General features: G+C 45.7%; 1 protein-coding gene across 12 annotated transcripts in view; it reads right to left on the reverse strand.

Moving 5' to 3' along the window:
- MCPH1 (microcephalin 1) overlaps positions 1–12,439 on the reverse strand; it is a 238,398-nt gene that overhangs the window by 178,947 nt on the left and 47,012 nt on the right. Inside the window, exon 10 of one of the 12 annotated variants that reach the window (XM_006050683.3) lies at positions 7,367–8,674. The exons of the other annotated variants lie outside the window; for them this stretch is intronic. Within the exon in view, the coding sequence (XP_006050745.2) occupies positions 8,555–8,674 (120 nt within the window). The 3' untranslated portion in view covers positions 7,367–8,554. Of the gene's footprint in view, positions 1–7,366; positions 8,675–12,439 lie in introns of those variants that run through there. 12 annotated transcript variants of the gene reach the window in all.

Below are 12,439 nucleotides of genomic sequence, written 5' to 3' on the forward strand. Positions count from 1 at the left end.
CTAAATAAGTCAGACTAATTTATCAAGCAGAAAACCAGACACTAGGGATATAAGAACGATTCCTGCTATAAAGAGGCTGAAAAGTATTTTGATATAAAGTTATAATCCAGTCAAACTACAGGTATCATCAGATTTATGTGTAGTCGAGACTACAAAGGAGACAAAACTGGCAGCCTGGAGGGGGAAGGTGGTCAGGAAATCTTGAAGGAAAATGTGGCCCAGCTAAGACTTGGAGGATGAGGAGTTTGGCAGGCGAGGCGGGACAGGGTGGTCTAGGGGACAAACACGCAAAGGGAGAGACAGAAAGGGGTTCCTTTGGGGATCTGAGAGGGGTTTGTATGCATTTACTGAGATGTCACTTCGGAGATCAACATTCAGAAGAGAGTAAGTCTTGGGAAGAATTGTGGCAAGATTGGGAAGAAGGTGAAACGATATAATAATCCGTTGAAAAAAAAAAAAGCCTGGATGAGAGAAGCTGGAATGGGCACCAAGTCTTCAACAATGAAGACGCAATGGAGGCATGGGGTTCAAGAAAATCAGGAGCAGGTGGAATAAAGGAACCTCAGCGTGGGGGTGAGGTGGCCTTGCACCTTGATGGACAATGGAGCACAGGAGACCGGAGCATGTGAGTGAGCTGAGCGGAAGGGCGAGGGCGTCTGGGAGAGGGGGAGAGGGCGCAGCTCGGAACATGGGGCAGCTCCAAGAAGCACTTACTTCGGCAGAGCGGGAAGGGTTACGCATCAGCAGTGAACATCCTATGTTTCTCTTCAACGCAAGACAAGAGGTCCAGAAGTGGGCAGTGCAGCTTAAAAAGAGCCGCGATACTGTAGCAATCTCCTTCATCAAGAGACTTTTAGAAGACTTTTAAGACAAGTCACTTGGAAATGGTCTGAGTTCACAGAGGGAAGACGTTCCCTGACTGTTTAACAGGACGGTAGAAACGATGCCCCTTAGTTTGCACTAAGGGCTTCCCTGGTGGCTCAGAGGTTAAAGCATCTACCTGCAATGCGGGAGACCTGGGTTTGATCCCTGGGTTGGGACTAGTATGTATGTCTTGTGGGAGGCTCCACTAATTTTCACATTTTTGAGAGGACATGAGAACTCTTTCATCGTCTGCAGTAGCTCGTGATGCTAAGTTAACAAGGCAGCCAGTGGTTCAAGGTACAACCTCTGTTGTCTTCCTGCACTGACGCTGGTGGGACACGGCCTGGAGATCCAGAAAGTTTACCTGTATTCACAGATCATCCGGGGGCTTAACTAGACTCACGTGAGAAGAATCATAAACACAGGCATGTATCTTAACACTGTAGCTGAAAGCGTGACGATCTCAGAAATGAAAACACAGCAAAACTGCAGCTTATGGACAACCTCAGGAAAAGTGGAAACCTTCATCCCGTCACTTTGAGTATGTTAGTGTAGAATGTCGTCGCCCACTCTTACTCTGCTCACACCTATGCAGGTAAGCATTCCAGGGTTTCTGTTATAGAATGCCCATGACAGAAAGAAGAAAAACAAACTTCTATGTTTTTAACATTGTCGTTCATAAAAAAAAGCAAGCATAGCAGCATTCTGTTCCTTAAAAGGAAAACACTTGTCCAAATACAGTGACACAGTACCAAAAGGTGATCAAAGCAGACATGGAGAGATACTCGTAGGAAATAATCCACTAACCAGTGAGGAAGAGCTCGCAGATATGAATCACGGTACTTAACTTTAGCAAAAGCACTTTCTGGAAGTTCTAAAGTGGTGAGTTGGGGGAGGGCAGGTGAAAGTGAATATCTGGGAAATAGTCTAGTTGATTTTGTTTTAATAAGATCAAAGGGAGGTCAAATGAAACAAATATACTTATTTTAGTAGTGATAAAAAAGAAACACTTTAAAAATAAAACATTCTTTAAATGTTTTGGGTTTAGGTACCATTTCATAAGTAAACAGTGGAAACACTTTTCCTGAAAAAAAAAAAAAAAAAGGTAAAGAGGCTGATTCATGTTGATGTATGGCAGAAACCAACAAAATACTGTAAAGCAAGTATCCTTTAATTAAAAAATAAATAAACCTTTTTAAAAGTGAAGAGATAATCCACACCTTTGCCAAGATTATTGATTTCAATCACTACTAATATAAACCCCCCTAGGTATGTGGGCACTGCCAGAATCATATATTTGCATGAATTTTGACTACAGAGACTAGTCGCTCGGTTGTGTCCGACTCCTTGTGACCCCATGAACTGTAGCCCACCAGGCTCCTCTGTCCATGGAATTGTCTAGGCAAGAATAAATACTGGAGTGGGTAACCACTCCCTTCTCCAGGGGATCTTCCTAATCCAGGGATCAAACCTGGGTCTCCCACATTGCAGGCAGATTCTTTACCATCTAAGCCACCAAGGAAGCCCCCTAGAGAACATAAAAGTGAGCAAATCATATAGGACAAAACATTAATTCTGAACAATGTCTTCAAATCAGATCTGAGAATTTTCTATTATCTAGACCCTGGCAGCTACATCATTTAAGTGTCTTCAGAAAAAGCTCAATCTATGGATAAGAGATTCCAGTTTTTTTAAAAATAAGCAGCTTACTAGATGTGTCCTACATAGTATTATCCCTTTGCTTTTAGTTTGATGATAAAATCTATGCTCTGAAGCTGGGCTCACTGCAGAAAGCTGGGGCACAAATCTTTAACTTGCTTAAGTGAATTTTTTTGTAACTTAATTGTCCTTTTTAATATATTTTTTCCTTATGTGAAATTTCTTTATTAATAAGGAGAATTACAGAGACTGTTAATATTCAGGGTTTTTTTTTTTCCCCTAAAAAATATAATACCTTTCTAACTGTTCTCAAACAATGCAATAATAAAATGATCAGTTTTATTGGTCAGTAAAGCATCAGTATCGATTTTGATGCTCATATGTTGGATAAAGATGAACTGTTTATAGTAAAAGGGAAGAAAAAAGCATAGAGAAAATGAAACATCTGAGTTATTCATCAATACCCGATTTGTTAAAAAACACATACACACAAAAATCATGATATTGTAAGATGCTTTATCTAACAAACTTAGTATCAAACGCTCTAAGTGCCAGGGGTCAGTGCCTCCACCCGATTCCTGGCCGTGAGTGTGCTGGGGACCAGAGGCAATGGAGCCCTAATAGCAAGAAGCACACTCCTCAGAAAGGAATGGCTCTGTCCCTCAAAGTTCCTTTGTTGGAATCCTAACCCCAATGTGACAATGTCGGGAGATAGGGTTTTGGGGGTGATGAGGTCACGAGGGTGCAGCCTTAGGAAAGGGACCCCTGCGCCTCTCCTCCTGTCTGCCATACCAGCTCCCGGTGAGAAGACAGCCGTGCATGAACCAGGAGGTGACCACGCCTGACCCTGAACCCACCCGGCCTTGACCTCAGCCTCCAGAATGCTCTTTATGAGCCGTCCAGTCTGCTGAATTCCGTCTTGGTACCCTGCGCAGACTAGACTGGAGTGCCACAAACCCTTCTGCACTCAGGAATGGGCTCCGGGGAGAAGAGGGGCCAGGCGAGGAAGGAGGCAGGACCCGGGACACCCCAGTGTCCCAGAGAGGAGGAGGCAGGACCCGGGCCGCCCCAATGTCCCAGAGAGGAGGAGGCGGGACCTGGGCCACCCCAGTGTCCCAGAGAGGAGGAGGGTGTGCACTGGAGGGTGGGGGAGGGCGGCCCCACGGGGCTCCCACAGGCCCCACCTGGGGCCCCTCAGTCTGTGCACCCCCTCTGAGACACAGGACAGACAGCAGCCCACAGAGTGACGTGAGGCGTCTGAGCCCACACAGCATGCCGCGGGAGAAGCGTGTCCAGGGTGGGTGGCCAGCCTGAGCCTGTCTTTCAGCCCCGCTGCCACCCGCAGGCAGGTAAGGACCGCTTCAGATCCCAGCCCCTGCAGGCAGCCTGAGAAAGAAACTTGTTCAGACGCCTCAGCTCCTGTGAAGGGCAGAGTTCTTTTACCATATGCCCTCAACGTATCTAAACTCAAAAAGCCTGGCCTTTGGGAAACAACTGGGGTAAATTTGGCAGGGGGCAAAGCAACCTCATGGGATGTCTGGGCTAGGGCTTTTACTCTGAGACAAAGACACACCCTGTCCCCTCTGGCCCTGAACCTCAGGACTCACACTGTAGCCGAAGCCTGGGTTCGGATTTCTAGTTTGCTATCTGTTGTCCCAACTCTGTGCTAAAAAACATCACCCAGTGAGCTGGAGAGACACAGTAAAAAAAAAATAAAAAATACCGGAAACAAAGCAAAAAGCCCCAATCTGATCGATGCTGAGAGCGATGTGGTGCCTTTTCACATTTTTATTTTATTTATTTTGGCTGCATTGAGAGGCTTGTGGGATCTCAGTGCCCCGGCCAGGAATGGAACCCAGGCCCTTGGCAGCGAAAGCACCGTGTCCTAACCACTGGACCGCCAGGGAATTCCCTTCGGTGCTTTTCAAAAAAAATGAACAGAATTAGATTACAAATAGTGGATTTATTCAGAAGTAGAAAGCAGAAGACATTTCTGCAGAAAAATGAAACAGCCTATCTTTAGAAAAGTTTTTGAAAAACTGAAATTCACTGATAAGGAAGGCCAGATCGAGAACCCCTGCACACCAGCCTGCCCGATTCACAGCTATTGTATGTTATCCTGACTCACACTGATACGTTCACTAAATCCCAAACCATATCCAAAAGCCACAAAGGCATGTGCCAAAATCTATGTGAAATGCCTCCAGCTTTATTTTCTAAGAGGCTGTAATAATGCCTTCCTGACTCTGAGTTGTGGCTTCATCTGTCACTCAATTCCTTTCCATCTGAATAATGCTTGTTTTAACTTCTTTTTTTTTAAACTACTAATATCCAATAATTCATATTCGTAAGTATTTATTTGGAGAGCAGTCACTTTGAAACCGAACAGAGAAGAGTTGAGCACATTTAAGGAGAGGAGAAGCAATACATTTCCTGTGACAAGAGAGGACAGCGCTGCTTCTCCAGAGAAGACTGGGAAAAACCTGCTGGGAAAACCACCCACGTGTAAAGCGGACGCGTGCTTTGTGGACACACATGTGTGTCTCCACGTGTGCATGGCACCTTAGCAACGTGCAGACGACTGCTCCCACCCGCACTGAGATTGGGGCAGAAGCCATGCGGTCTGCAGGCCCTTCCCCGCCCTCTCCGGGGCCGCTCTCTGGAGGGTCCCTTCCGGGAGGCACGTCCAGCCGTAACAGCTCAGAGGAACAGGAGGGGCTGTCTTCCCAGGGCTGTCTCCAGTGACAGGAGGCTCTTTCCAGAAACCTCCCAGCAAGACTTCCCTTTGCGTCTGACTGGGCAGAAGTGAGTCATGTTTCCAAACTGGGCAGAGAGACAGAATGATGGAGATGCGCTTGGATCTCTAACTGTCTGAGAAGAGGGTGGGGGCAGGGGGAGTCATCACATTAGGCAGGAACAGTCCCCTGGCACAGTGGCTGCTCAGTGAGGAAAGCATTTAGGGAGTTCCCTTGATGGCATGAGTGGTAAAGAATCCCCCCACCAATGCAGGAGGTGTAAGAGACGCGGGTTCCACCCAGTGGTGGGAAAGATTTCCTGGAAGGGAACAGCACCCCACTGCAGTATTCTCGCTGGAGAATCCCATGGACAGAGAAACCTGGCAGGCTACAGTCCACGGGGTCGCAGAGGCAGACACTCCTGAGCAGGCATGCACGCTGGTGGCCTGGAGGTTAGGACTCTTCACTTCCAGTGCAGTGGGTGCAGGCTCAGTCCCTGGTTGGGGGCTAGGGTCCCACATGCCACACAGCGTGGTCAAATATATATACATGTTAAATTTATATTAATATATATATATGTAAAATTTTTAAAAATGCCATCAGAAAAAGAAAAACACAAGTATTTAAAAGGAGGGGCAGGACATGGAGTTGCATGTCTTTTCCTTCTCTTCAGCTCCTTAACTCCCAGAGAATCCATTTTGTTGGGTGAAAGATCGCCACTTCAGCAGGTTACTATTTTGAGGTTTTGCACAGCTCAGATTAATTTGATATCTCTAAGCCAGGTTACCAAGGTTACGATCCCTTGGCTAACATTCTCCAGATGTCATATTTAGTGAGCTAGACCTTTGGAACCAGCAGCTGTGACTATATCTGGAACGGGCATCTGGAATCTGCCCAGTGCCCCGAATGCCCACGGCAGATGCTAACGGGATGTCTCGCAGTGTCCTCTGCCTCCAGACCTCTGGAGGGAGCGGGGGCGGGATGGGGAGGGCTCTACGTCGGCCTCTGCCTTTACTAGCCCAAGAGGATTGCTGGGAGCTCACGAGAGTGGCTTCAGCATCGACCCGGTGGCCCTCACGTCCGCCACTGCCCGGACAGAGCACAGCTGAGGCTTTCTGAAGCACATGTTAGAACGCGGCACACAGCAGCCACCGGGCACAGAAAGCCCCGGAAAGGACAGGTGGTGCTCTGTGAAGATTCTTTTCTAATGTTTTCTATATAAATATTTTTTTCTCATACACGAAAAGAAAAAGAAACAACAGTAGGCTCACGGAGCCACAAGCACTTGTCACACCTCCCAGCAGCAGCAGGTTGTCGGATGGACTCACAGAGTTGCATCCGCTGGCAGACTGGACACCTGTAATAACGAGCAACCCCCCACCCGCCCCTTCCACTGCCAGCTCTGGGTGCGCTTTGCCAGGAATGGCTCATCAAAGCAGTTACAGATCCTGGTGCCAGAAATCCCGGTCCCTGCAGGCTCTGCCAGCTCCTCTCTCAAACCATCTGCAAAGGCCCCCACGGGAGGCAGGCCCCATCTTACTGCTCTTGGGGGATGGAGGGGGTGTCTGAACAATGGGCAGTTGTTTACAGGGACGTTTACAGAGGGGGTCATCCTTCAGGAAGTGTGGCAGTTCTCCTAAGTGGGTAATAACAGCATGCTCGTGCAGAATTGTCAAGAAACAAAATAAATATCACCTGTCATTTGGGTGAGTCAACGGCTCTTTCAACTTGAAAGTTAAACTTTGAAAACAAAACAACCCACAAGCTTACATGCTTCTAGCCAAGCACACTATCTAGTGGCAGGCAGCCAGGGTCCTGGAATCACTGCGAAGGGCAAGAGCACATTCATAAAACAGCAGCGGCCCCAGCAGCGCAGCGGAGAGCTCGTCCCGGGGCCTGCGGGAGGAGAGGCGGCTCCCCCAGCGGAGAGCTCGTCCCGGGGCCTGCGGGAGGAGAGGCGGCTCCGGGAAGCATCAGCTCGGGTTTACATCGAGACCGTGCAGATGCCCTCTTTCCTAGATAGATTATGATGAATACGACATCGCTGGGTGATGGTTAAAAGCGCTAGGAAGAGTGTAAGATGAGAACTCAAAAAAGCAGAAGGGAAATGCATGGCAGCCTTTATTCACTCAGTAAATATTTACAAAACATCAATTTTGTGTGTCATGCTGTATTACGAAGAGTATCAAAAGATTAAAGCTTGTGTCCTGGAAGGCGCACAGGCTAACAAAATATGTGAGAACAAGCAATTACTGGAACATATGCAAGTCATTATTCATCATTTGTTTTCTACTCAGTATAAGAGATGTAGAAATTTAAGCACTTGATCGGGTGTGTAGTGTCTTTTCTTCCTTCTCTCTGTTTTTAACCACTGTTGTCCTAAGGGTGGGCTTCCCATGTGGCACAGTGGTTAAAGAACCCACCTGGCAATGCAGGAGACACAACATATGCAGGTTCAATCCCTGGTTTGGGAAGATCCCCTGGAGGATGGCATGGCAAACTCCTCCAGTGTTCTAGCCTGGGAAATCTCACGGACAGAGGGACCCACTGCGCTACAGTCCCTGGGGTTGCAAAGAGTCGGACACAACTTAGTGACTCAAAAATATAATAAATGCACTAGTATAATTTTAACTGTTGGGCTCCTCACTTCGCTCTAAGTCTCCAAGCTTATGAAACCAGTTAGACACTCCCTACACTTTGACCCAGCATTCGCCCTCTCATGACAGACCTGCTTGGTACAGAAGGCTCCAAAACAAGACTTAAAAACAGACCCTCTTAGGGAAGCTGTGTTTTCTTGTCCAGTTGATGACTTACAAGAAAAACTGTGTTAAGGCTGATAATATTTGAACAACAATAACAAAAGTACTTTTGGAGGAGAAAAAAATCCCACATATTCATATATGTTTACTGTATAACTAGCATTAATGTTATATTTATCTTCATCAGGTTCTATGTCTGACAACATTAAACAAGCAAGAGAAAACAGGTTACGATTTGTCATAACATCTTATGCTTGTCCTTCTGAAAAGATGGCAGAAATATATTTCCTTGCCAATGACCCACATATTATAAGCTAAGATTATGGAGGTAATGGCACTGCTCAACTGGAGTCTCAAAATAATAAAAGGTTCAACAAATTTATAAGCATATATTTAAAGTAATAAGTCTAAAAAAGACAGTTTCCCACCAGTGTACAAGATGGCTTTTCCTATTAAAAGTGAGTACTAAATGAAAAAATCTCTAATGGAAATAATAGCTCTCAGATTTTGTAATTCTTTATTGAGTTATATCTGTTTTCAACTCTTTAAGAGATGGTTAACATGTCTTTTGCAACCAATGACTTGAATGTTCATCTTAAAAATTCTGCTGACTTGGTCTCTTGTTGTTCTTTTCTCAGAGAAGGATTTATCCCGGCTCTAATTAGAGAAAAAAAAAAATTTTAATGGCCATTAAAATTCACCCATTATGTCCAGGAATGACAGACTAACTAGTTCAGGACAACCTCCCCACCGTGAACAATCAGTGAAGCTGGACCAGACACAGACACGCTGATGGAGATGCCGCCAAGCTGAGAAGGCAGCGAGTCATGGAGGAAGAGAAACCTGCAGGTGAGCCAGGGGGACAGCTGGCTGCACCGAGAGGAGCACGGCCTCAGATCACGTCCACTCTCGGCAAGAAAACAGGCCAAAACTAAACAAGCGTGTTAGAGAACGTACGGCAGAAAACTAGAGAAACAACAGGTAATAGAGACAGAGACTGAAGAAGCCAGAGGACTCAGATACTGGGCTTAGAGTTGGAAACAAATGTGATTATGCACAGAGAAATAAAAAACGAAATAAACAATTTTGGCAGAACACTGGAAATTTAAAAAAATCCAAATAGAATGCTGAGAACTGAAAAATACAATCAAAGAAGTTTTAAAACTTAATATATAGGTTTATCATAAGAATAGCACTGCTGCTGCTGCGTCGCTTCAGTCGTGTCCGACTCTGTGCGACCCACAGACGGCAGCCCACCGGGCTCCCCCGTCCCTGGGGTTCTCCAGGCAAGAACACTGGAGTGAGTCACCATTTCCTTCTCCAATGCATGCGTGCATGCTAAGTCCTTCAGTTGTGTCTGCCTCTGTGCGACCCCATGGACAGCAGCCCACCAGGCTCCTCTGTCCATGGGATTCTCTAGGCAAGAATACTGGAGTAGGTTGCCATTTCCTTCTCCAAGAATAGCACAATAGTGCTCATTTCACATGCTAGCAAAGAAATGCTCCAAATCCTTCAAGCTAGGTTTCAACAATACATGAACCGAGAACTTCCAGGTGTATAAGCTAGATTTAGAAATGGCAGAGAAACCAGAGATCAAATTGCCAACATCTGCTGGATCACAGAAAAAGCAATAGAGTTCCAAAAGAACATCTACTTCTGCTTCATTGACTTACACTAAAGCCTTTGACTGTGTGGGTCACAATACACTGTGGAAAATTCTTAAGAGAGATGGGAATACCAGACCACTTGACCTGTCTCCTGACAAAACTGTATGCGGGTCAAGGAGCAACAGTTAGAATTGGTTCCAAATAGGAAAAGGAGTACGTCAAGGCTGTATATTGTCACCCTGCTTATTTAACTTCTATGCAGAGTACATCATGAGAAACGCTGGGCTGCCAGAAGCACAAGCTGGAATCAAGATTGCCGGGAGAAATATCAATAACCTCAGACATACAGATGACACTACCCTATTGCAAAAGTGAAGAGGAACTAGAAAGCCTCTTGGTGAGGGTGAAGGAGGAGAGTAAAACAGCTGGCTTAAATCTCAACATTCAAAAAACCAAGATCATGGCATCTGGTCTCATCACTTCATGGCAAAGAGATGGGAAACAATGGAAGCAGTGACAGAGTATATTTTCTTGGGTTCCAAAATCACTGTGAATAGTGACTGCAGCCATGAAATTAAAAGATGCATGCTCCTTGGAAGAAAAATTATGACAAATCTAGACAGTGTATTAAAAAGCAAAGATATCACTTTGCCAGCAAAGGTCCATCTAGTGAAAGCTATGGTTCTTCCACTAGTCATGTACAAATGTGAGTTCAGTTCCAACTCTTTGCAACCCCATGGACTGCAGCACACCAGGCTTCCCTGTTCATCACCAACTCCTGGAGCTATTCAAACTCATGTCCATTGAGTCGGTGATGCCATCCAACCATCTCATCCTCTGTCATCCCCTTCTCCTCCCTCCTTTAATCTTTCCCAGGATCAGGGTCTTTTCAAGTAAGTCAGTTCCTTGCATCAGGAGGTCAAAGTATTGGAGTTTCAACTTCAGCATCAGTTCTTCCAATGAATATTCAGGACTGATCTCCTTTAGGATGGACTGATTGGATCTCCTTGCAGTCCAAGGCACTCTCAAGAGTCTTCTCCAACAACACAGTTCAAAAGCATCAGTTCTTCAGCGCTCAGCTTTCTTTATAGTCCAACTCTCACATCCATGCTTTCTATGTGGCTCAGCTGGTAAAGAATCTGCCTGCAATGTGGAGACCTGGGTTTGATCCATGGGTTGGGAAGATCCCCTGGAGAAGGGAAAGGCTACACATTCCAGTATTCTGGCCTGGAGAATTCCCAGTCCATGAGGTTGCAAAGAGTCAGAAACGACTGAGAGACTTTCACTTTCACATCCATACATGACTCGTAGAAAAACCACAGCTTTGACTAGACGGACCTTTGTTGGCAAATGTGAAAGCTGAACCCTAAAGACTGAGCATCAAAGAATTAATGATTTCGAACTGTGATGTTGGAGAAGACTCCTGAAAGGAGATCAAACCAGTCAATCCTAAAGGAAATCAATCCTGAATATTCATTGGAAGGACTGATACTGTAGGTTCAATACTCTGGTCACCTGATGCAAAGAGCCAACTGGAAAAGACCCTGATGCTAGGAAAGACTGATGGCAGGAGAACGGGGTGAAAGAGGATGCGATTGTTGGATGGCATCATGACTCAATGGACATGAGTTTGAGCAAGCTCCAGGAGACACAGAAAGAACAGGGAAACCTGGCATGCTGCAGTCCATGGGGTCGCAAAGAGTCGGACACGACTTAGTGACTGACAACAACTATAAACACAGACCTCTATAGGGGGAGGGTAAAAGAGAAGATACCCAGGGCGAAATGAGGAGATGAGAAAGGAAAGATATATGCAAATACAGAAAAATCATGAGGCATGGGACACAGAAGGCTCAGGTAACACATGGAGTAGATCCCCAGAAGTAAAAGAAAGAGAAATGAGAATTCTCCAAAGCAGAGGGAAGACCGCAAGTCTGTGACCCCAGAGCAGGCTGACAACAGAAGCAACCGAGGATGAGAGGCATCCGCCCAAACTGCGGGATGCATCACATCCTCTCCAGGCTACTCCCCTAACCAGGCGGGACCCATACCCACAGGCTCCCTGATTTCCACCCTGTTATACCGTACAGAACTCAGGATTCACAGCCTCACAGGCTTGCTCTGCTGCAGGGCTGCCCAGAAAGGACATCACCTTACCTGCAGGTGTTACCTCAAGTTTAAGATTAAAAAAGATCATCAGGGTCCTGAGACACATGTGTTTTAAACCATTTTCATAACTACAGAAACAGTATGGATGCTAGCTCTCATGTGGAAACACAAAAATACGATCCTATATTCTACACATGAGAATTCTCTGTTCCAGTAGAGGCATTAGCAGATGAAAGATATTTCCTGTAAAGCTGCTTTGTGGTTTAGTCACAAAGTCATGTCCAACTCTTGTGACCCCATGGACTGTAGCCCGCCAGGCTCTTCTGTCCATGGGATTCTCCAGGCAAGAATACTGGAGTGGGTTGCCATTTCCTTCTCCAGGGGATCTTCCTAATCCAGGAATGGAACTCGGGTCTCCTGCATTGCAGACAGACTCTTTACCAACTGAGCTACGAGGAAAACTGCTTTATTTAACATTAAATCCAGTTGCAAGATTTTTTTTTTTTTAAACTGAAAACAATTGTTGCACTTGATGGAATCTAATACCTTAAATATATATTTATACATAAAAACATGACTATGTTAAAAAGTCTGAAATTTCAGTTTAACACCGGGTTGTCTTGAAATCTGATAAGGAATGAAAACAAGCAGGTAAGACCTCAGTTTTGGTGGGGGAAAACAGACATGACTGGATACTAGCATAACC

Source organism: Bubalus bubalis, chromosome 1 (assembly GCF_019923935.1).
Source record: "Bubalus bubalis isolate 160015118507 breed Murrah chromosome 1, NDDB_SH_1, whole genome shotgun sequence".
In the NCBI taxonomy this organism is placed as follows: domain Eukaryota; kingdom Metazoa; phylum Chordata; class Mammalia; order Artiodactyla; family Bovidae; genus Bubalus; species Bubalus bubalis.